Source organism: Lotus japonicus, chromosome 3 (assembly GCF_012489685.1).
Source record: "Lotus japonicus ecotype B-129 chromosome 3, LjGifu_v1.2".
Classification (NCBI taxonomy): domain Eukaryota; kingdom Viridiplantae; phylum Streptophyta; class Magnoliopsida; order Fabales; family Fabaceae; genus Lotus; species Lotus japonicus.
Genome location: NC_080043.1, coordinates 81,552,511 through 81,575,868, shown reverse-complemented (window position 1 = coordinate 81,575,868; position 23,358 = coordinate 81,552,511). Strand labels below are relative to the sequence as shown.

The following is a 23,358-nucleotide window of genomic DNA, read 5'->3' as shown; positions in this document are numbered from 1 at the left end:
CACATGTTTAACATAACACCTTGACTTAATAATCCATGTTTATGTGAACAGGATAGCAACAGGATAGGATAAGAGTAGGATAGACTCTTATCATATCCTGTGTTTGAGGTGCATAGAATAATGTATCAGATTTATATTTGAATAAAAAATACATTTAAAAATTGATCATTCTATTAAATATAATTTCTTTACATTTTCATGAATAAGTCTATATTTTAAAATACATAAAATTAATTTAAATTTTATTAATTAGCCTATTTTATTGTTTTGAAGATAACCTATATTTTAAATAAAATTATGCAGTTAACTAATCGGTTTTCACTTAGTTGTGGCACGTGATAATTAACAATAAAAGTTAACTAAATTAAGAATATTATTATTTCAAAAGTACTTTATATTTAAATAATAGGAGATGAAAATAGAAAATTAATCTATTACTATTAAAAAATCAAAATTTGTAATCAATGGTTTTCACTTAGTTGTGACACGTGATAAACAATAAAATAACTAAATTAAAAATATTATTATTTCAAAAATAATTTATATTTAAATTATTATATAAGTAGATAAATAATTTTTAAATAATATGAGATGAAAATATTAAATTAGTCTATTATTATTAATAAATAAATATTTGTAAGTGAGTATTCTATTTTATTATTTATGAATAATAATTTTTTTATTTTTTTATTTTAGTTAAATTAATATTTTATATTTATTATAAAAATATATAACTAGGATCATATCATGTTTGATGGCCAGGACAGGATAGAATATGCCATTATAGTAATCATATCTTGTTGTTTGCCATTATTCTGTCTCCTATCATATCTTGTTCATCATGTGTAAAAGTTATTCTGAGGGGGAAGCTAGGATATAACAAGATATGATATTAGTTATATATTTTCTTTTAGTATCCTGACTCCAAATTAATGTATTTTAATATTATATAATTCATAATTTATAATCATATTAATTAATAAATATAAAAATATTAATTTCATTAAAATAAAATTATTATTCATAAATAGTAAAATAAACTACTCACTTACAAATATTGATTTATTAATTTTTTTTTTTGACAACAAAAGATGAATATTATTAATATCAAATGTTTCATGTTTCATGAGAACAAGCCTCTCATGAATAGACCACCAACCAAAGAGAAAAAAAAAAAGAAACAACCCATCTAGCACTTGTGCCTCGTTAAAACCTCCCTAGGAAAAACCCTCTGAAGGAGAAAAACCTAGGGTAGGAAAAAGAGTACACATAGCACCAGAAATCTTACACAAAAACTCCCAAAATTCAACCATTGCATATGCCCATAGCCCAGACCCTTAATTGTATCACCTTCCACCTGGTTATAAAACATTTCCCACGCTGCTGTAACTAATGAAAAAAAAATCAGCACACATAAGCAATGTACAGAACCATCAAGTAAGCACACTACCAAGAAACTCCATTTGCCCACATGCCTCCCCAAGGAAACCAACGTAGCTCATTTGAAAGCAAAAAACCATTTAACACTTTTGAATAAACAGACCATATTTATCAAAACATCATCATGCAGATTTACCAGAATAGTTCACAAAGTCCTCAAAAGTCAGCAGTATCCATTCATGTGCCTCCTTCATCAGTCACAAATCTGCCAAAGCAAAATCTCCCCATCCCGTCCACTCTTAGCCAAAAAGTCTGCCTCTTCATTTCCCTCACGCCGTACATGCCTTATTTCCTTGCAGTTCACCTCAGATAGCAGGATATCAATTCTGTCCAGTAAATGAAGCAGTCTCCAAGGCCTTCTACCCTCATTTTGTACCCATCCTACAGCCACCTTACAGTCACTTTCTATGATTATTGGAGAGAAATTAAACTGTTTACAGAATATCAAAGCGTGGTATATGGCATGAACTTCCTCTTCATAAACCCACATGATTCCTATCTCCAAAGCAAAGAAACCTACAGCTTCACCACGACAATTTCTCAAAACACCCCCCACTCCGCTCTTTCCCGGAGTCCCCAATGATGAACCGTCAACATTAAATTTTAGAAAAGGCTCTACCGGTGGTTCCCATTGCACATCCCCTCGATCCTTATCTTTTTTTGGAAGTGCAATATGCTGAAAACCAGTTGCAAACTGCATAACACTGTATGGACATTTCCACCACCAAGATTTTACCCACCATGCGATGCGAGTAGAATGCATATCCCACACCGAATCAGCACTGAAACCCTTGTCATTGAATATCAACCCATTCCGTTCCAGCCAGGTTGACCAGCACAACGCATAAGGGATCATGTCCCACATCACACGATCTGAAGCACACCTCAATTCTGCCTACATGCTCAAAAGATCCTTCATCATATGAGGCACTACCCAAATAACTCCCTCCCTCTGTAAAACTTTACACCACAATCCCCAAACTACTGGACAGTGGAGAGATAGATGTGAGGAGGTCTCTATGGCAGAGTGGCACACACCACAAAGTCCCTCATCCGGGAGATTAATTCCTCTAACCAGCAGATTAGCCTTCGACGCCACCTTGTCCTTTTCCAGTTGCCACATAAAAGTTGTCACTTTTGCAGGCACCAACTTTCGAGTCAGACTTGGCACCACCCATTCTGGCTCACTAAACAATTTATCTTCCAAACTGCCACACAATGCTTTCACCGAAAATTCACCCATTGTTTCACCTCTCCACAACAGCTTGTCAGGTCCATGCTTGTAAATCATATCTTGAATGTTCTTGAAGAATGTATTATACTGTTCCAATTCCCAATCAAAAAATGACCTTCGAAAATCAAGCTCCCATACCCACCTATTTCCATCTCGTCGCCCCACCTCTCCTACCAAGGCTTGTTTGTTTGAAGATACTGCAAACACCCTCGGAAATGCGATCTGCAATGACACCTCTCCACACCACACATCAGTCCAGAACCTCACACCCCGACCATCACCTATTCTGCAAGCCAACCCATTAATAAATTCAGTAACCACTGGACTTTGTTCTCGCCATAGCACCATTAAATCCTGTACTATACAAGACCCAACATTCATTCTCATCCCCTCAAAATGAGGCATTATGCAATTCAAATTTAGCCCATATTTCAAACAGATTATTCTCCTCCATAGGGCCCCTTTCTCCCTACCGAATCTCCACATCCATTTAAGCAGTAGAGCCTTATTTTTCCACCCCAGGAATCCTACTCCCAAACCCCCAAACCTATGACTTTTGCAGATATCCTCGCAGCCCACCCATGATATTTTCCTTACATCTTCTGCCCTCCCCCCCATAAAAAATGCCTCATCTTTATCTTCATCTCCTTGATTACACCTATAGGGGCCTTGAAAACCGACATATAGTATAACGGTAAAGCGCTGATCACCGCTCTAAGCATCACAACTCGACCACTCATCGAAAGAAATTTAGAGTTCCAGCTCGCCAGGCGATCATCCATTGTCTCCAGCACTGGTTTCCAGAAATTAACCCTTCGTGGTCTTCCCCCAAGAGGCAGTCCAAGATAAACGATTGGTAATTGTTCCCTCTTGAATCCCAAAACAGTTGCAGCTTGGATTTCTAACTCACTGGAGACGTTTACCCCAATCAAAGATGATTTTTGAAAATTCACTTTCAATCCCGAGACTAGCAAGAACACTTCCATTACCATTGCGATTCTCCTCACTTGCTGCAAATCACATTCACAAAACAGTAAAGCATCATCCGCGAACTGAAGGTGATTCTCCTCACTTGCAGCAAATCACATTCACAAAACAGTAAAGCATCAACCGCCTATATTCACGCCACACGAAAAATCTCCCTCCATTAGTTGATTCAGCATACAAGACATGGCATTGACACACAAATTAAACAGCAGTGGGGACAACGGATCTCCTTGCCTCAGACCTTTCTTAACTTGAAAAAATTCTGTAGGTGACCCATTCACTAAAACTGCTAATGTTGCTGTTGACACACAGCTCCGAATCCATTCACACCATCTAACCCCAAACCCCATTTCTTGTAACATATCTTGTAAGAAACCCCATTCTATGTTATCGTATGCTTTGGCGAAATCTACCTTCATTAGGAAACCACCACCCCCCTTCATTTTCAAAGTATCAACAACCTCATGAGCAATCAAACAACAATCCACAATTTGTCTTCCTTTTGTGAATGCGAACTGATTTGATGTGAGAAGAGCTGGCATGACCTCCCGTAGCCTGTTTGCTAGAACTTTAGCCAAGAGCTTATAAACCCCGCCAATCAGACTGATTGGTCTATAATCATTCAACGACTCCTGGCTGTCCCCTTTTGGTATCAATGCAATGAAAGCCGCATTCAATCCTTTAACCAATTTTCCATTCCTGTGGAATTCAGCAAAAAACCTCATTAAGTCATCCTTAATCACTACCCAGAATTGCTTAAAGAAAGCCATAGTAAATCCATCCGGCCCCGGCGCCTTTGTAGCATCACAACTCTTAATTGCTTCCAAAACTTCCTCGGTAGTAAACTCTGCATCTAAAAACAGGTTAGACTCATCATCCAACGTTGCCATGTTAGCACAATGCACTCTTGGACGCTCAGCAGGCATATGAGCAAAGAAACTCTCAAAATGAGATTTCACCGCTTCTTTAATTTGCAAAGGGTCCTCTAGAATCTCATTTCCAAGGCGTAGTTGTTTAATGCTTTTCTTTGCTGTTCTTGTTTTACAAACCCTATGGTAGAACCGCGTGTTTCTATCACCCTCCTTTGCCCAGCGAAGTCTCGACTTCTGGATCCAAGCCGCCTCCTCTGCTCTATATTCTTTCCACAATTCTTGATTTATTAATAGTAATAAACTAATTTAATATTTTCATCTCCTATTATTTAAAAATTATTTATCTACTTATATATTAATTTAAATATAAATTACTTTCGAAATAATTATATTTTTAATTTAGTTAATTTTTATTATTTATCACGTGTCACAATTAAGTGAAAACCAATTGGTTACAAATATTGATTTTTAATAGTAATAGACTAATTTTCTATTTTCATCTCCTATTATTTAAAATTATTTATCTACTTATATAAATTTATAATTTAAATATAAAGTACTTTTGAAATAATAATATTCTTAATTTAGTTAACTTTTATTGTTAATTATCACGTGTCACAACTAAGTGAAAACCAATTGGTTAATTGCATAATTTTATTTAAAATATATGTTATCTTCAAAACAATAAAATAGACTCATTAATAAATTTAAATTAATTTTAGTTATTTTAAAATATACACTCATTCATGAAAGTTTATAAAAAAATGAATTTAATAGAATGATCAATTTTTAAATGTATTTTTTACTCCAATATAAATTTGATACATTTTTCTTATCATATTTTGTCCTTATCATGTGCACCTCAAGCACATGATAGGATAAGAGTCTATCATGCTCTTATCATATCATGTTGCTATCCTGTTCACATATCATATTCTGTCTTGACCACCAAACGGGTCTTAAATGTCAAGTAAATACAATAGTTGTTTTCAAAAAAAAGTCATAACTGACTTTTGTTAATTATTCTAATGTCATGAATAACTATTAAATGTAATATTAATATATTAATTATTTTAAAAAATGGAATTATTTAATATTTAAATTACTACAAATTCTGAAAATATAAATATGAGAAAATCCACCTACTAATTATAGTATGAGAGAAAAAACTTGAAATTCTGGTTCTTGCACAGGACATATGTCGAACCAAATGTCTAGGACATCTGGCACAACGTACAGTAGATAACAGCAGATAATAGCAGAAGTGAAGCACAGTATTGAACGAGCAAAAACAATAAAGAATAAAGAGGATTGGTAACCCAGTTCGGTGCAACATCACCTACTTCTGGAGGGCTTCAGCCCGAGAAAGATAATCCACTATTATAGAGAATCAAGTACAAAAAGGTCTTAACAGAACTGCCCCAGTTCCCAGTCTTTCTACCTATTCCTACTCGTGGTTTATTACTTAGGTCTCCCCCTAAGTATGAGAACCCCCTCTCACTTTCTCTCAATCACTGCCACAGTGATTTAACAACTCACAACAAGAGTAAAGACAGATCTCATGATCAAACAACAATTGAAGAGATTACAACTCAACTAAAACAAACCAACTCTAAGCCATATGATTTATCAATGAAGGCAGTAGAGTGGTGTACAAAATCACAGAACAAGGACTCACAAACACAAACCCTAAAACACCATCCTTGGGTGCCCAATGCACACTTAACAACTAGGGTTAAGCCTCCTTAAATAGAAGTTCTTCAGCACGCCTTGATCTTCAATGGGCTTGCACAAAATAGAGTCCACAAAACATATCTGGAACAAATCTTTTTAAACTAGTAACAAATCTTATCAAATAAGATTTGAACAAAAGATAACAACTTTCACAATTTAAACCAAATCAAATCCTCTTCAGCAGATTTGATTCCACTATAATATATTCCAGATAGCACACAGAAGCTTCTTCAACAACCCTAGCTTGAATACCACGTAATCAAAGCACAACTTCACAGAAAACTCAGCCAACTCATATCAGATCCGCAGGGATACATGTCATAGTCAAGATGTTACAACATCGTGTCCGACAAGTTGGCACAGACAAGTATACCTTAGCTAAAATGCAGACAACCATGAAAAAAGGAACAACAAAACTTATGAAGAAAGTCATAGAATGAGGGGTGACACTTGTCGAAGTTGCCACTTTTAAGTTTTATAAATGACTTAAATACTCTGGAGGTCCTTGAAATTGTATGAAGTATGAAAATAAGTCCTTGAATTTTTTTTTCCTGATTTGGGATCCCTGGAATTTTTTTCAATCTAATTGGGTCCCTACCCGTATTTCATGCTTATGTGATTCATTTTTTACACAATCACAATTTCCACGTGGATTTATTCTTTTTCCTTCTTTTGATTTTAATTTTCTTTTAACTTTCCATCTTCTTCAATCCTCTTCTTCACCTGTCGACAACACCACCACCTCACCAATACCACTCCCTTTTTCTTCTTCTTCTTCTACTCCTCTCTCCAGCGCACCACCACCAGTCAAGCGTCAGACCGCCACACTCTTCTTCTTCTCCTCCTCCTCCTCCTCCTCCTCCTCTTTCGCTTTCACCTTCACCTTCGCCTTCTCCTTCTCCTTCTCCTTCTTCCTCTTCTTCTTCTTCCTCTTCTTTTTCTTCCTGCCGGTCACCACTCCCTTTTCAAAGCCACCAAAACACTCTCTCCACATTGGCCCAAAATTCATATCAGCCATGGAAATTAAATTAAAAAAATTTGTGAGGGTTTTCTCCAGATCTGAGTCACGCTCTTCAACCTCTTCATCCCTCTCACGTTCTTCATATTCCTTCTTGCGAATTGGTGAGGGTTTTCTCCAGATCCATGGCTCTTGCAAATGGAACATGTTCTTCACATTCCTCCTTTTCTTCCCTTCTTCATTGTTGATAAAAATCTAACCTTTAGTCCCTCTTGTGTCTGAAAAAGAAGAAGAGAAAGTGATATGGCAGAAAAAGAGATGGTGGAGCAAAGTGAATGGGATCGAGAGCGGCAAGCTTGTAATTCTGGGTTCATGTAGCGGTGATTCGCAGCTTGGGGCGGTGGTTCTGGGTCGGAGATGGGGACGAGTTTGGTTCTAGTGTGGATTTCTGTTCTTGGTGATGGAGGAGGAAGAACGCCTACTTGGAGAAACTTCAAAAACGCCTCTGGGATGAGTACCAAAAGGTGTTAATCCAAGAAGAACTTTTGTGGGAACAAAAGGCTCGTGTTAACTGGCTTGAACACGGAGACAAGAACACGCGGTATTTCCACACATCAACTATGATCAAGCGAAAGAGGAACATAATTAAGATGTTATCGAGGGATGATGGCTCCATGGTTACAGATGTGGAACAACTCAAGTCAATGGTTGTGGAGTTTTTTACGAAGCTGTATACTAGCTCGCGTGAGGGGGATGCCAACTAGGTGTGTAATGCGTTTCCAAGATTGCTAGCAGAGGAGATTGTGGAGATTGAAAAACCTCTAGACCCTGAAGAGATCAAGCATGCAATGTTTGGTATGGGTGCTCTAAAAGCACCTGACCTTGATGGACTGAATCCTCTTTTCTTCCAATCGCAGTGGGATGTGGTGGGAGATTCTGTAGTCATAATGACTCAGGATTGCGTTAAAAATCTGTCCAAGGTAAAGGAGATAAATGATACTCTTATAGTGCTTATTCCTAAATTGGATAGGCCTAGCTTTACTTCTCATTATAGGCCTATAAGTCTCTGTAATGTGGTGTACAAGACTATAACAAAGGCTATAACTAACAGAATTAAAGGGGTGTTACATAAACCGGTGGCCCCTAATCAATGCAGCTTTATTCATGGAAGACATAGTTATGATAATATAGTCATTGCTCAGGAGGTATTTCACTCCATGCACTACCTAAAGAGAAAAAAAAGGGTGGATTGCTATGAAGATAGACCTAGAGAAGGCATATGACCAGCTGGACTGGAATTTCCTCTACAAGACTTTGTTGGAATTAGGGTTGAGTCGTAGCTTCTGTGATCTGATCATTAGTTGTGTGTCTTTGAGCTCCTTCCAAGTTCTTTTTAATGGTGGTAAAGCTGAGAGTTTTACCCCTACTAGAGGCATTATACAAGGTGATCCTATTTCACCTTATCTTTTTGTCATGTGTATTGAGAGGTTGGCCCATAGAATTAAGAGGGAAGTGGAGTCTGCTCATTGGAAACTCGTTCAGCTTTCAAGGGGAGGTCCTTTGATTAGTCATATTTTCTTTGTTGATGATCTTCTGCTTTTTCGGATAAGCTTATGAGGGCCAGATGCAGCTGATGATGAGTTGCCTATATGAGTTTTGTCTATCGTCAGGGCAAAATGTGAGTAAGGATAAGTCCCGAATCTTGGTTTTCTGAGAATGTGAGTAGGCAAGAAGCTTCTAATATTAGCAGGGTGGCTGGTATTCGTTTAACTACTGATTGGGGGAAATATCTCGGGGTTCCCCTTCTTCATAGAACTCCAAATCGAGCAACTTATGACTTCATCTTGGAGAGGTCTCAGAAAAAGCTTTCGTCTTGGAAGGCTTCCACACTTAGCCTTGCTGGGAGGATTACACTAGCCAAATCAGTGGTGGCGACTCTACCTTCCTACTGTATGTAGACGATGTTGATGCCTAAAGGGGTTTGTGACAAGCTCGATCAGCTTCAGAGAGGCTTTGTTTGGGGAGCGGAGCATGGAGCTAGGAAGGTGAGCCAGATCAAATGGGATAATATTTGCAGGCCCAAGTCCCATGGAGGTCTAGGCTTTCAACGCTCCTACGATTTCAATCGTGCTTTGGTGATGAAGATAAGGTGAGGGTTGATTAACAAGCCAGGGTCGCTTTGGGCGAGAGTCATTAGAGGTAAATATGTCTGTGACAATGACTCTATCCCAGTGGTGAAGAAGTGCGGTCGAGAATCGCTCATGTGGAAGGGGATCAAGCAGACTTGGGGAGACCTAGAGTCTAGATGGCGCTGGAAGTTGGGTGATGGCACGAGGATTCACTTCTAGGAGGATCAATGGTTGCACTCATGTCATCGTTTGAGTCAGGTGGTAACGCAACCAATACCCAACGAGCTGCTGCATCTCCCAATTTCAAGCTTCTACGATGATCAGCGAGGCTGGAGACTGTACTTGTTTGAGCGTTTTGTGCCAAGGCATTTTCTCCAGGAAATTATGTCTATGCACAGACCCTATGAGAGTGGAGACAAGGATGAGGTAGTTTGGGTGTTTTCTCCGGAAAATTCTGTCTATGCACAGACCCTATGAATGTGTTCTTTGTTGAGCTAATGGCAGTGACGATAGCGGTAGAGATGGTTATGGGCCTTGACCTGTCGCGAGTAATCTTGGAGATTGACTCAATGGAGGTTGTTTCCCTCCTAGATAGCGGCGAGGTTAGGGGTCATCAATATGAACATATTGCGTGTGAGATTCTCATGATGCGTGATGCTCATGGCAGTCTTCACCTTCAACATGCTCCTAAAGAGGCCAACACCTTGGCCAGGGGCGGAGGCAGGAATTCGTCTCTAGGGGGGCTAAGATTGAATATCATAAAAAGAAAAAACTAAACATCACCAATAATACAGATGTGTGTATGTGTGTGGGTGGCACCTCTTGTGCCTATTAAATCAAATTTGGCTTACCCAAAACAAAAAAACCTAGCTCTCAGACTTTCACTTTTCTAAACTATTGTCATTGAAATAAGAGAAACTTTCAATTATTTTTTTACATACCCATTTCATTTGTGAAGTGGAAATATAAAAGTTTTATCTTATTTATAAGAGATTTATGTAACTATCTTATATTACTATATTATTTTTAATTATTTTATAAAGCGCTGCCCTATACGACTATACCTCTACAATGCCTAATCACCATTAATATGTTACTCTACTTAAATTTTAATATTGGTACTTTACTCTAATTTTTTTTTTTGATAGGCAGGTACTTTACTCTAATAAAAATGTATGGGTATACAATCATAAAAAAAACAAGAGGCCAAGGCCAAACAAAAAGAAAAAACGAGAGAAAAAGAGAAGTACATGAAATAGTAAAAGTTGGGAGAAAAAACAGAGGAGTAAACGTTCCCAAACAGGGGAGCAAAATACAAGTCAAGGTCTCTAGGCTTTAATGTGTTAGTCATTCCCTTCGTATTATACATTTCCATGTCATCAAGTCTAGTGGGAACTTGGGGGTGACTAAGCCACGGGAAGCACCCCCTTGGCTCCGCCACTGACCTTGGCAGACTTCGTCGCGAAGGTTGGTCTGAGCTTGTCGTATGGGACGCACTGGTTTGAAGCTCCCTTTGGAGAATGCCATTATCTTTTAAAGAAGGACAAGGGTCCTGAGGTTTCCTAGTCGTATGTGGCTGCTCCTGGTTAGGCTTGTGCTTGGGGTTTCTTAACCTCTCTTTGTAAAAAAGAATAATAACATTCATAAATTATACTACTAATATAGTAAATATGTTTATAAATTATGATTATCATTGTTTACTATATAGTTCAAATAATTGAAAAATGGAAAAGTTGAATGGTAAAGTTGATTATAATTGCTCACTTAGAATGCACATCCATGTATTCATTTAAAGTGAAAGAGTTTTGTAACTTTTACACCATTTTTTTTGAGAACAAAAGATAGTTATTATTAATAGAAGAATTTATGAGAACAACCCTCTCATAGATCACAAAAGATAGTTATTTTTAAGATAACTTTTACACCATACCATTGTGAATTGTGATGTTTTCAGTTTTCCATTTGAATTTATGCTCAAACACATACAAAAGTCATTTGGTAGAACATTGTGATGAGATGTGCAGAATTCACAAGAACACCATGATTTGACCAAAACAAATAAATTAATAAAAAAAACACAAGTACAGTGTGAGATTATCATTTAAAATATAGAAGAAAAAAAACCACTTTCTTAGTTTCTTTTATAAATAGTGACAAAGGGGTTTTGCGTGGAGTCCTCTGGTTTTCTCTGAGGCTCTGCTCTGAGAGGGTCATTGTGTTTGGGGACCCTTTGAACCCTAATCTCCAACCAAACCCATTTTCCTGGAAAATCAAACACAACAAGCAGGAAAATGCAGAATCACAGGTTGAAGCAGCAGCAACAGCAAGCTCTTATGCAGCAAGCGCTTCTCCAACAGCAATCTCTCTACCACCCTGGTCTCCTTGCTCCTCCTCAGGTAAAAAATTTCCCTCCCTCACTCATTTCCCATTGTTTCTTCGATCTTCTTCTGTTTTCTCGTTCTCCGGTGGTGTTGATCTTCATGCCTTGCCTTTTGTCTATCTGGGTTTGACTGGAAATCATAGGGTTTGTTGCAAAAATGCAAACTTTTAGGAAAATTAGGAACTGGGTGTGTGTTTGATTTTTGTTTTCTGGTGGGGAATTTTTTATTTATTCGGGTTTTGAAATGGTTTGTTTCTGCTGATTTTTTAGTTTTTGGTTGATATCTATGTGTTTTGGTGTTTGGTTTTGTGGAAAGATTGAATTTTTAGGTTAGATTGTAGCTTTTATTAGTTATGGTGAGGCATGGTTCTGTGTTTTGTTATCACTGTACCTGTAAATTTTCGGTCGGTTTCGCCACAAAAGCATGTGTTTTTGTTAAGTGGATGTTTTGGGTTGCATTTTTCTTTTGAAGGCATCTACTTGAATTTTTCTGCATTGTGAAAAATCTTGTGCTTCTGTTTTGGCTTTTTGCAGTGGTTAATGGCTTTAAAATTATGTTAAGCCATTTATAACTGTGAACCAAGCTTTGAAGTAATGACACATAGGCCCTCTCATAGTGTCTTAAGTAGTTTGAATATAGCATTAATCTAAACTAGGAAAGTATATTACTAATGCTACTTCTTTTCCTCTTATGTTGCCTTTTCTGCTTTGGAGTTAAGTTGTGGAAGAGAATTGTGGTTGTATGAGTTTGCAATTTCTTAAGCTGTATCGTTTTCCTGGAGGTTTGGTTGGGAAAGGAATCTACATGTTAGGAGTTATAGTCTGGTGTGTTTGATGCAGAAGTCTTATAGGATTTTCTGTTTCCCTCACTGCTTCAGTTTAATTTGTAGTTTGCTCATGTTTTAGAAGTGAAGGGTGGGCAGAATTCATTTTCAACAACTTCTGTTAGGCTGAACACTTGTATGCATTTTTGTTTTGCATTGTTTGGGTTGTATCTTTCTTCCTCCCCATCCACCCTAGTAAATGTATTTCATGCCACTGTATAGTGTATTGGTAGATACAATACAATTTCTCTACCTTGATTTGCCCCCTTTTCCTTTATTTTATTTTCTTTTTCACATTTTGATTTTTGCAGATTGAACCAATCCCAAGTGGAAATCTGCCTCCTGGTTTTGATCCAAGTACTTGCCGCAGTGTGTGAGTGTTTGTCTAGACATTTTTTTATCTTTTACTTTTCTATTTTAAATCTCATATTTCTCTGCTTGCTTTAAGTTTGTGATTTAAACATGTTTAGGCACTTTTACATTAATTTTACCATTTATTTATGAGATTAATTTCTATGCACCGACGGTGTAAATAAGTTTTACACCATCATTCAATCACATCCCTCCATTTTGTTTTCTCACAATTAATTTTGAATTTAATAATATCTAAAATAGAAAATAGAAGGTTGTGATTGAATGATGGTGTAAAACTTTTTACACCGTCAGTGCATAGAAATTAATCTCTTTATTTATTTTCTCTTTTTTCTAATATCAATAGGCATTAAATGCATTTGAGTTGTTGATCTTTGGTATCTTACTTAAGTAGATATATTGTCATGCTTACAGCCAATTCTGTTGCACCAAAACATTACATGTCTGTTACATCTTGCTTTTGTGACTTTCAGTGTTTGTACCCTAATTATTTTTTTGTTTCTTGTCTTCTTTTTTTAAATTGTAGCTTCTTTTTCTTTAATAAAATGCAGGTATGTGGGGAACATCCACACACAGGTAACTGAGCTGCTTTTGCAAGAAGTTTTTGCAGGTACAGGCCCTGTTGAAGGTTGTAAACTTTTCAGAAAGGAGAAGGTATGTCTCTAATATGGTTATGTCTTGGTCTGGTTATAATTTATTAACTTAAAGTGCTAGCTGAAACTGGAGATTTATATTTAACATCTTGTGCCTCTGTTATGCAGTCATCCTATGGATTCATTCATTACTTCGATCGTAGATCTGCTGCTCTTGCCATATTAACTCTCAATGGGAGGCATCTGTAAGGGCATTTCTTTTCAACTGTGTTAGATTGGTTTTGATTTGTACTCAAATTTTAATTCAATACTTTACAGATTTGGGCAGCCCATCAAAGTTAACTGGGCATATGCTAGTGGTCAGAGAGAAGATACATCAGGTTGGTCCAGAGTTAGATATATAGATATTTATGTTTGAACAAAATTTGTGGCTTGTGGCCCTTTAGGAATTTTTAACAAAGATACTATGATAATGTATATTACTTCAATTTGCAGGACACTACAACATATTTGTTGGTGATCTTAGTCCTGAGGTTACTGATGCTACGCTGTTTGCATGCTTTTCTGTCTACCCCAGTTGTTCGTAAGTTTCATTCTCTTATGATTTCTCTGTAAAACAGCTATTTTACCCATTTTTTGCATTTGGAATTGGATTAATCTTCATTTCTCGAAATGGAGGAAAAATGTTTGTGCTACCTCGTGTGATAAGTATACATTGCATGCTGTCATTTTCTGGGTGACTTTGCATGGTTAACCAAATTTATCTTTCTGACGCTACAGTGATGCAAGGGTTATGTGGGATCAGAAGACTGGGCGTTCGAGGGGATTTGGATTTGTTTCATTTCGTAGTCAACAGGTCTAATTTTGTTTTAAAAAGCTTTTTTTGTTGGCTGTTTAAGTGCTCTCTATGATGTTTTTGACTTCAATATTCCTGGACTTTCTTGCAGGACGCACAAAGTGCTATTAATGATTTGACTGGTAAGAAACTTGTCCTGGCTTACCAACCTTTTAGCTTTGAGCCACTTTATCAAAATTATTTAATGCCAAAGATCTTTCTTACTTGATGTCAGTTGAAACAAAAATAGTCTCTTATTGATGTTAGCTTTATATGTTGCTTAGTTACTTTAAGATTCAAAATGAAATATTGTCCTATAGACTTCTCGGGAAGTTTCACCTCCAATGTATGCAATTCAAATTGATTCTAGGAGGCTCATGTTTTTTTTCCTGTCCTTCTGTACTTCCTGTATGATCAAGGCGTAACGATGCCCTGCCTTTTTCTTTCAGGAAAGTGGCTTGGAAGTAGACAAATACGCTGCAATTGGGCAACAAAAGGTGCTGGTGGCAATGAAGAAAAGCAAAACTCAGACACCAAAAGTGTGGTAGAACTAACTAATGGTTCATCTGGTTAGTAGATTGTACTGTAGTTCCTGAAATGACTGTGGATATGGTTAATTTAAACATTTAGCTTCTATAATTCTTGATTTAAAGGTGGATCCGAGTGCTTCAAATGTTCTGTCACCATTTTTTATCTTTTGATCCATAAAGAATTATAGACGATTGAACTTGTAAAAGTCTTTCAGTTTGCAAAGTATTCTGTTTTCCTAGTCAACAGATGGAACTAACGAACATATTTTATCCTTGGACAGAAGATGGTAAAGAAATATCTAACAGTGATGCTCCTGAGAACAATCCTCAATATACTACTGTTTATGTGGGTAACCTTGGTTCAGAGGTAAGAAACTTTCTTTATCTCTATATTTCAATTTTTGGGGGTAAGAAAAAAAAGCAACCGCTACTCTGATGAAAAATTTTCAACCTTATTGTGATGCGATTGTGACTAATTTGTAGTCCACAACTAATATTTCCGTTGCTGAAACTTTACCTCGTTTATCTTATTGTTTAATTCTCTTCCTCTCTTTGGCCATTTGGTTAGAGATCTAAGAGTACTTTTGCTTCAAAAAAAATCTTCTGATAGAATAAAATATGCCATGTTTATTTGTTAGCTGTATTTTTTAATCCTGCTGAAATTTCCGTTGTTATTTTAATCATCATTACCTTTTGGTGATTCTGCAGGCAACACAGCTCGATCTCCATCGCCACTTCCATGCTCTTGGAGCTGGAGTAGTAGAGGAGGTTCGTGTCCAGCGTGACAAAGGGTTTGGTTTTGTGAGGTACAGTACTCATGCTGAAGCAGCTCTAGCTATTCAGATGGGGAATACTCAGTCTATTCTCTGTGGCAAACAAATTAAGGTGTGGCTTTCACCTTCTGATGTGATCGTTAATAACTACATAATGTATCTATTCTTTCTTGTGATTAATATTGTTGTTGTATTTTCCCTGGCTCTGGACTTAAGAGCTGTCAGCACTTCTTGTTTTGTTTTGTTGTTTGGGGGAAGGTTGGGTGTTGCGGTGTTGGCTTTTTTCTGTTTTTCATCACTTGTGCTCAGTAGGTGGAATATATAAGAACGAAAGTTTGATTGGTGGTTGGTATGCTACTCATGCTATAATTTTCAGCTTTAATCTTACCACTAGAGAAGGGGTTTGAAATTTGTGCAGTGTCATTGTGTATTTGAAAGCAATTCTTTTTCTTGGTTTATATGCTCCTTTTTCTACTATTGAATTTGAACTGGTGGGTGAGCACATTTGAGATTCTGGCGTTGCCTTGTTGTATATTATGGATTCTTGCATAGTATTTTGTTAAATATTGGGAGCTATGATGCTCAATCTGTTTTTAATAGTTCATTTCCTTTGAACTGTTTTTTTTTTCACTCATTTATATTATTTGTTTCTATCTTCACAATATTCTTCGTATATCCACTCCTATTCATTTCTATCACGTGCAAAATTTTATTTCCATAGGCTATCTGTTGGACTGTAATTCTAACTGCAGTTATATGTTAAATATAGTGCTCATGGGGCAGCAAGCCCACTCCACCTGGAACTGCTTCAAATCCTCTTCCCCCACCTGCTCCTGCAACTCTGCCTGGCTTCTCTGCGACTGATCTTCTGGCGTATGAGCGACAGCTAGCAATGAGCAAGATGGGTGGTGTCCATGCCTTGATGCACCCCCAAGGGCAGCACCCTCTTAAACAGGCAGCAATTGGAGCGAGCCAGGCGATATATGATGGTGGGTTCCAGAATGTTGCAGCTGCACAGCAAATGATGTACTACCAGTGATTATACTGAGGTTCTCTTGATGTGGTTTAATGCTATGTCTGCCTATCTATATGTCCTGCCATGTGCACATTGTTGATTGGTATTAAACTCTAGGGAGGTCTTTCTTTTTTTTACTCAAGGGTGGTGAGGTAGTTACCCCCACCATATTTAGAGAATATGATTGAACATTTGTATGCGTCTGTATCATGTATTTTATGCGGTTTTTCTATTCAATAGTGGTGAGTGCCCATGATTATAACTTATAAGAGAGGATGTCTATCGACATATTTTTCTTCCTCCTTCACCCATTTGGGTGTGTCGTTATGGTCATTATCATCCTGTTAAGTGGCTCTAGGAATAATCAAAGACCTCGTCAAATCAATCATTCAAAGGGAACATATTAATGACATTCCACTGAAGTCCTGAATTGATTTCCAACTCTTACCTCCTTGCGTACAATTGGAATTATCTTGTTGAGTTTCTCATAAACTACCACAATGTGTTTGTTTATAACTTACAGAATCTGTTGCATTGCATGCGAAAGTGGGATTACACATTTTGAGGGAGCAAACGTTTGAGGTTTGTGGTTCTTTTTGCTTTTAATGCAACTACATCCTTAAAAAATTAAGGGGCGCAATACTGAACCAAATTGTCACATATTTTAGTTCATCTTCTATTAGGATGTGTTTCACAATGTTGGAATCACTTGGTGCTTACACATTGTCTCTACTAGGAGAACATTTTCCGTTCTCAATTTAATTTTAATAAATGAAGAGGCTAAAAGCCCAAAACTACTCCGTTAAATAAAAGGTGTTACAATAATCAAATATAAAAAGATCTGAGCAAAAAGAAGGAATAACATAATAGATTCTCATACCATATAACAAAACTTTTAAATTTAATGATTTATCAATGCAGTGCCATGTATCATTTTAATAGAAGAAATACTTGAGAATTGAAAATATTTCTATGAAGTACTTTCAAATATGTAAGACACTATGCCGAACCACCTTTGGAACTCGGCTAACACAAGTATCTTTCATAGGATACAATCATGAGTCGGGAACATTCCTATTATTGTGTGGTTAACTCTCCTATTGAGAGTTTTTTTTATTTAGAAGATTCAAACCCGAGACATTTTCTAAAGTAAATCAATAATGTACTATTTAAACCAGTTTCACATATAACGTTTGGAACCATGGATGCGATTAAAATCATTCAGCAGCTAAAGTAAAATAGGTGATATCTTTCAGTAATACCCCTCTCAGCAAACTAGGGACTGAAGATAGAACTATCTCCATCCTTCAATTTTAACCTCTCCCTTAAAGGAGGTGTAATATCAACTCTACAATCACAATAATAGCTTAATATAAATAGATAGTTAACTCAAAAAATGAAATGGGGGGGGAGGAATCCGCATGAAACCGATTATGACAAGCTATGAGCAAACTCTAGTAGTTCTAACCGATTACTTCTTTCTAAAAATGTTGTACATTCAGGATTAGTCCTTTTCCAGCATTGCAATATACTTGTCATAGTATTCCCCTGCTTTCTCAAGGTCTCCAAGCTCAGTGTAACAATCAGCAATTGCCCCAAAAGCTTCTGAGTTTCCAGAGTCCTCTCCTTCCCTTCCAGAGATGGCCAAAACCATGGAATGGTATTTAATAGCATCTCGGTACTTTCCCTGTCTTTGTAGTGAGGCCCCTGTATATGCAATATTTAAACTGTACTCATGGTCTCCTTATAAAAGTTTCACTCATTTATAACACACAAAAGCTAATGTAATTGTATGGGAGCCTATCAGAAAACACATATTAATAAGCAAAATAGGGAAGATGACAAACCTAGCCCTCTAGCAGCTTTTTTCTCCTCAATAGGATCCTTCAGATTCTGCGCAAGCTCAAGCGCAATCTTAAACTCCGTGAATGCTTTATCTAGCTGTTGATTCCTTAGAAAGTTCTTTCCACTTTTCAACTTAGAAATTAGCTCCTGCTTCTTTGGGTCAACAATGATTTCATTATCAGGTATCCTAGCACCAATTGGAGCATAACTCAAGCTAGGGGCATAGGACTCAATTTTGGCTTGCTTCCTTAAAGCTGTATTGATCTGGAGCAGTTGCTCATTTACCCGCTGTAACTCTCCTTTCCTTTGTCGAGCAACCAACCCTGTCATCCGATAGAAGAATTCAGGAAAAAGACAGTGTATCCCTTAGCCATAGATATACATATGAAATGCATCTACCACACTTTAAAGCCACAGATATTTAACTTATGATACACAGAAGACAGATATTAATTGCAGTAACTGTCGTATATGTGTTTGGCTTTCTATTCTCTGGTTTTCTACTAAATTTAGTTTGCATCTAGCTCAGGAGCCGCGAGGGATGAAAAAAACCCAATCATATTACAGAAACAAAGACTGAATTTAATTGAGATAGTATTGTAAAATTTTGGGTTGTAGCGTGTGGACAACATATATTTTAGTGATATGCCACTGGTTTATTATATAACAGATGAACTGAATTGAGGACTAAAAATCCATTCTACAAAAAAATGCATTACAACAAAATGAAGTTCTACACTCCAAACCCTTGGATTCAGAAACAGTCATGAGCTAATATAAGTTATATAACTGTCCAAGAAATCTTAGAGTACCTTACCTCCTACTGTGGCTCCAATAAGGGCTACTGCAAGCAGTATAGGCATATTGAAAAAAGAGTTATCAGCCGCCTCACATGTTTCGGCCAAAGCTTTAGAAGGCATGGTGAACATCAAAATATTGCTTGCAAGAAATGTTAATGACGGAAACTTTTGGTGTATATCTTCCTGGCAAAGCAAACAAATTCAATCAGAAGAGAAAAATTACAGAAAAATCTGCCAAAACCATGATTTTCTAGGAGAATAGCAGCTGAAAATGAACAATTTCACAACCTATAGGCAGCACACCTACACTTAACAATTTCCAAAGCAGGAGCTTAAACAAGGGATCATAAAACTTCCATATTTCACTATAAAACTTACAAGTACATAAACCATGATACAACATCAAAGGGCTGCGCATTGCGGTAGGAATACCGTGACTCACCATCATACCTTACACTTTGAGCAGTGCAGCATACTTGGAATTTTAGAAGACCCATCAGAAGTATCTTTAAAGATTGGCACAAAGTTGTCAGCTTTGAAAGAAAGACAAGCCAGTTTTCCTGATTCATTCAAGAAGTTCAATCCCAAGTGAGTATCACTGTCTTACAAATTAAACCACACATTTTCATTATTTTGATACACAGCTAGGCTAATGAGTAAGTAAATGACCCAAAAGTTGAAATCATGATTTTTTTTCCAAAAACATTCCTTTTAATCAGTTAGTATAAGTGTATAACCAAATTAAAATCTGGGGTTGTTGATAAAAAAAAAAAGATACTAACAATTTGACTATAGTTTCCCTAGTAACAAAGAGGAAATGAGAGAAAATGGTGGGTGAAAACTGACCGGGAAGGTGGAGCATGGTGTTGTTGGCGGAGAATTGAGGTTGAGGGAAGTGAGGACGAGAGAGGAAGCAGGAGCAACGAACCAGAACCGCCATTGCTATCATCTACAGAGAAGCTGAGAGGATAAACGTTGGGATAGATAGCTGCAATCCCTGTTTTGTTTTGTGTGCTGTCGCTGGATTACAACTTACTATGTGTCTGAGTACGTGGATTTTTATTTTACTTTATCTAAATTCTTATCCTTTGTGGTTTCTTGAAGTAACTTATTTCATTAATATAATTTGGAATATTTTCAGTCTATCTCGCTCATCTTGTACGTTGTATTAAGCATGATAATATAAGTTTATATAATACATTACAAATTTATCTAATGCTAACATTGTATTATTATGTTTATTCATCAATCTACTTCTATACATTCAAATAATTAATTATGTTATACAACATATAGATAATTGATAAAACATGATAAGATTGTGACGTATAAATTATTTGTTGTTATACATGTTTAATTTAAATTATTTCTTGTGATACATGTTTTAGTACTAAAAATTAAATCAGTCTACACTGATCAAAAGTAATTAATGAATTAATTAGAAGATTTTGAGTAATTGAAAACCCAGTTATCATATTAAAAGGGAGGAGATGTAATTTTTTTCTCAAGATATCTCATCACTGACACTTATGAGACCAATCCCTTGAGATATCTTCATATACAGGGTCCGACGTGAAGGGGAAGGAGGAGTAACTTTGAAAAAATGTACTAGCAGTGGCTTTGTGGGGAGGTATATATCCAAATCCAAATATGTTACAAATGATGAGTTCAATTTTCAGGTCCAATTAATTAGTACTAATATGAACGGTAGACTGTAAATTAATTGCAAAGTTCAAGATATAGTAACTCAAAATAAATGATGTTACCGAAATTAAATCCCTCTTAATTAAGAAACTGAGAAAAAATTCAAACACTATTCAATAGAAGTATTAACGTTATGTGTTTTGATAAGCTTGATCTGATGAAACCAGCCTTTATTTGATAGAAAAAATCATAGAAGTGTGGAGTTAATTTAAAGATTGAAACTAAAGCTCACAAAAGTTTATTAGAGGGATAACCGTGACAATTTAGTAAGAGGTACATAGAATTAGGATATAAATGAATAGCTTCACTTGCTCTGATATTCATTTGTTAATTAAGACTTAACTAAGAGGTTATGCCTTGGAGAAATGCTATGCTACCTATCCATTTCTTCAAGATTATTCTTAAAACTAATCTTGAAAGGCTTGTAAGCATTCCTTCTTAGCCTTTTATAATATATCCATGTATCACATTTGATGTTGATATTAGGTTGAAAACACACAGACACACATATATATAATTATAAGCACTAGAGATTTGGTTAGGGAGACACACAATTAGATGATCAGTATTACATTTGTGGCATATGAATACATTTTACATATTAATACCAACATGATCTTTGCAGAAAATACCCAACAAATTTACAGAGATATTTGAAGGTGATTTATCAAATCCAATATTTATCAAGCCTCCGGATAGTACTAAATGGGAAGTTTATTGGATAAAACAGAATGGCGAGGTTTGGTTCGAAAAAGGTTGGAAGAAATTTGCTCAAAATTACTCTCTTGATTATGGGAACATGGTGGTGTTTAAATATGCAGGAACTTCAGAGCTTGATGTAATAATACTTGGCCAGAGTGCTCTAGAAATAGACTATACTGAAAATCTTGATCAGATCGATGATGATGAACCGGTTTCGGATCAAAATGCTAGACAAAAATCGCTATTATTATCTCCTCGACCTCATAAGAAAATGAGAAGTATGGATTTCATAAATTTTCTGTTTCTTTTAATAGACGTTGTTTGCTAGGATCTTCTTTTCAAATTTTCTATTCAATGCTTGAAGCTTTTATGTTTTATGATCACCTCCATGGCATATGCTAAAAAGAGTCAATGCATGGTGAAATCATTTGAGAACTTCTTTTTTTCCTTTTGCATTTCACAGGTGAGGAGCCTACTCAAAGAACTTCATCACTGAATTTGCCCAAGGAAGCTAAAGCAAAGGAAGTAGCTGAAAAGTTCATCTCATACAGTCCTTTTTTCACAGTTTCCATAAAGAATGTTAATCTGACAAAAAATTACCTGGTTGGTTTAAACACCAAATACCTACATTAAATCATTTAGTTGTTATGTTTGATTGCCTCAAATCTTTAATATGAACTCCAATTAGTACATGTTTATTTTACTTAATGTAATGTTTTTAATTTTCGTTTCATTACTAAATTTTTTGGGTTTTGTCTTTATTCACAATGCAGTGTGTCCCAGATTTGGAAGGTGTTATTGAGAATAAGAAGAAGCAAGTGAGGCTGCAAAATGGAAAAAATTCATGGAATGTGAATTTGCTCTGTCGTCTAGGTCCTACTTCAACTCGTCGTTTCTGTGCTGGTTGGAACTTATTCGCAAGGGAAAATAAACTGCTACCAGGGGATGTTTGTGTCTTTGAACTGTTAAACAAAGAAGATTCAGTTTTTAAAGTTCATGTTTATAAATGATGCAATCAATTTTTTATCCGGCTGGTGTTGTGTTTTTACTGCAAATTCTTTTGAAGAAATGAAGAACAATTTTCATAATTTCATTAAACTGGTGAAGTGACACTTATGTGTTGTTAATTTTAAAATACTTGGAAGGAGTAATATAAAGCTATATGATTCATGATTAATTTAAGCCGAGTTGTTTTTTCCTATTAAATTTTGAAAATGTTACACAACTAATTAACATACACATTAGCGACGGTTTTGGCTAGCATTAATGTTTTCGACTATTAAAAACTATTGCTAATACATAAGCTAAAACTGTATATTTATGTATTAGAAGTCACCATATTTATGCAACCAATTTTAAATTAATCACTTTTTTAAGGGTTTATGTTTTTTTATTATACTATTAACTACCACCGGCCACCAGACCCTCTCCCTCACCGACGCTTCGGTTTTGTCCCAAATTAACCAACCACCACATTCATCCATACCATCAACCGCCTCTTACCCCGAAAACCCTAACCATCATTTGCCCTAAATCAACTAGTCACCACAACCATCCATTCCATTGGAAACTCTAGCCACCTACAACCCCAAACCATCCTATACTACCGAACATAAGTGCGCAATCAAACC

At 36.3% G+C, this 23,358-nt stretch overlaps 3 protein-coding genes across 4 annotated transcripts; 2 read left to right on the top strand and 1 right to left on the bottom strand.

Annotated features, from left to right (window-relative positions):
- The first annotated feature begins 11,513 nt into the window (after positions 1 to 11,513).
- LOC130746433 (oligouridylate-binding protein 1B-like) lies at positions 11,514 to 16,945 on the top strand. 2 transcript variants are annotated; one of them, XM_057599060.1, is made up of 12 exons: positions 11,514 to 11,750; positions 12,870 to 12,931; positions 13,482 to 13,584; positions 13,692 to 13,768; positions 13,842 to 13,903; positions 14,019 to 14,106; positions 14,304 to 14,379; positions 14,471 to 14,501; positions 14,808 to 14,927; positions 15,173 to 15,255; positions 15,597 to 15,773; positions 16,431 to 16,945. In XM_057599060.1, exons 1-12 carry the CDS (start codon positions 11,646 to 11,648, stop codon positions 16,698 to 16,700), a joined length of 1,254 nt encoding a protein of 417 aa, XP_057455043.1. In that variant the 5' UTR covers positions 11,514 to 11,645; the 3' UTR covers positions 16,701 to 16,945. The 2 variants fall into 2 exon arrangements, with proteins under 2 accessions (XP_057455043.1, XP_057455042.1); XM_057599059.1 differs by having other exon boundaries at positions 11,515 to 11,750; positions 15,170 to 15,255.
- Positions 16,946 to 17,863: 918 nt separating this feature from the next.
- LOC130746432 (protein FLUORESCENT IN BLUE LIGHT, chloroplastic) lies at positions 17,864 to 20,344 on the bottom strand. The gene is made up of 5 exons (XM_057599058.1): positions 20,168 to 20,344; positions 19,772 to 19,881; positions 19,339 to 19,504; positions 18,524 to 18,844; positions 17,864 to 18,383 (listed from the first exon to the last, which is right to left on the bottom strand). Exons 1-5 carry the CDS (start codon positions 20,268 to 20,270, stop codon positions 18,181 to 18,183), a joined length of 903 nt encoding a protein of 300 aa, XP_057455041.1. The 5' UTR covers positions 20,271 to 20,344; the 3' UTR covers positions 17,864 to 18,180.
- A 1,033-nt stretch (positions 20,345 to 21,377) lies between these two features.
- Positions 21,378 to 22,737, top strand: LOC130744839 (B3 domain-containing transcription factor VRN1-like). Its single transcript, XM_057596999.1, has 4 exons — positions 21,378 to 21,449; positions 21,651 to 22,005; positions 22,191 to 22,330; positions 22,501 to 22,737. Exons 1-4 carry the CDS (start codon positions 21,378 to 21,380, stop codon positions 22,735 to 22,737), a joined length of 804 nt encoding a protein of 267 aa, XP_057452982.1.
- The last annotated feature ends 621 nt before the right edge of the window (positions 22,738 to 23,358 follow it).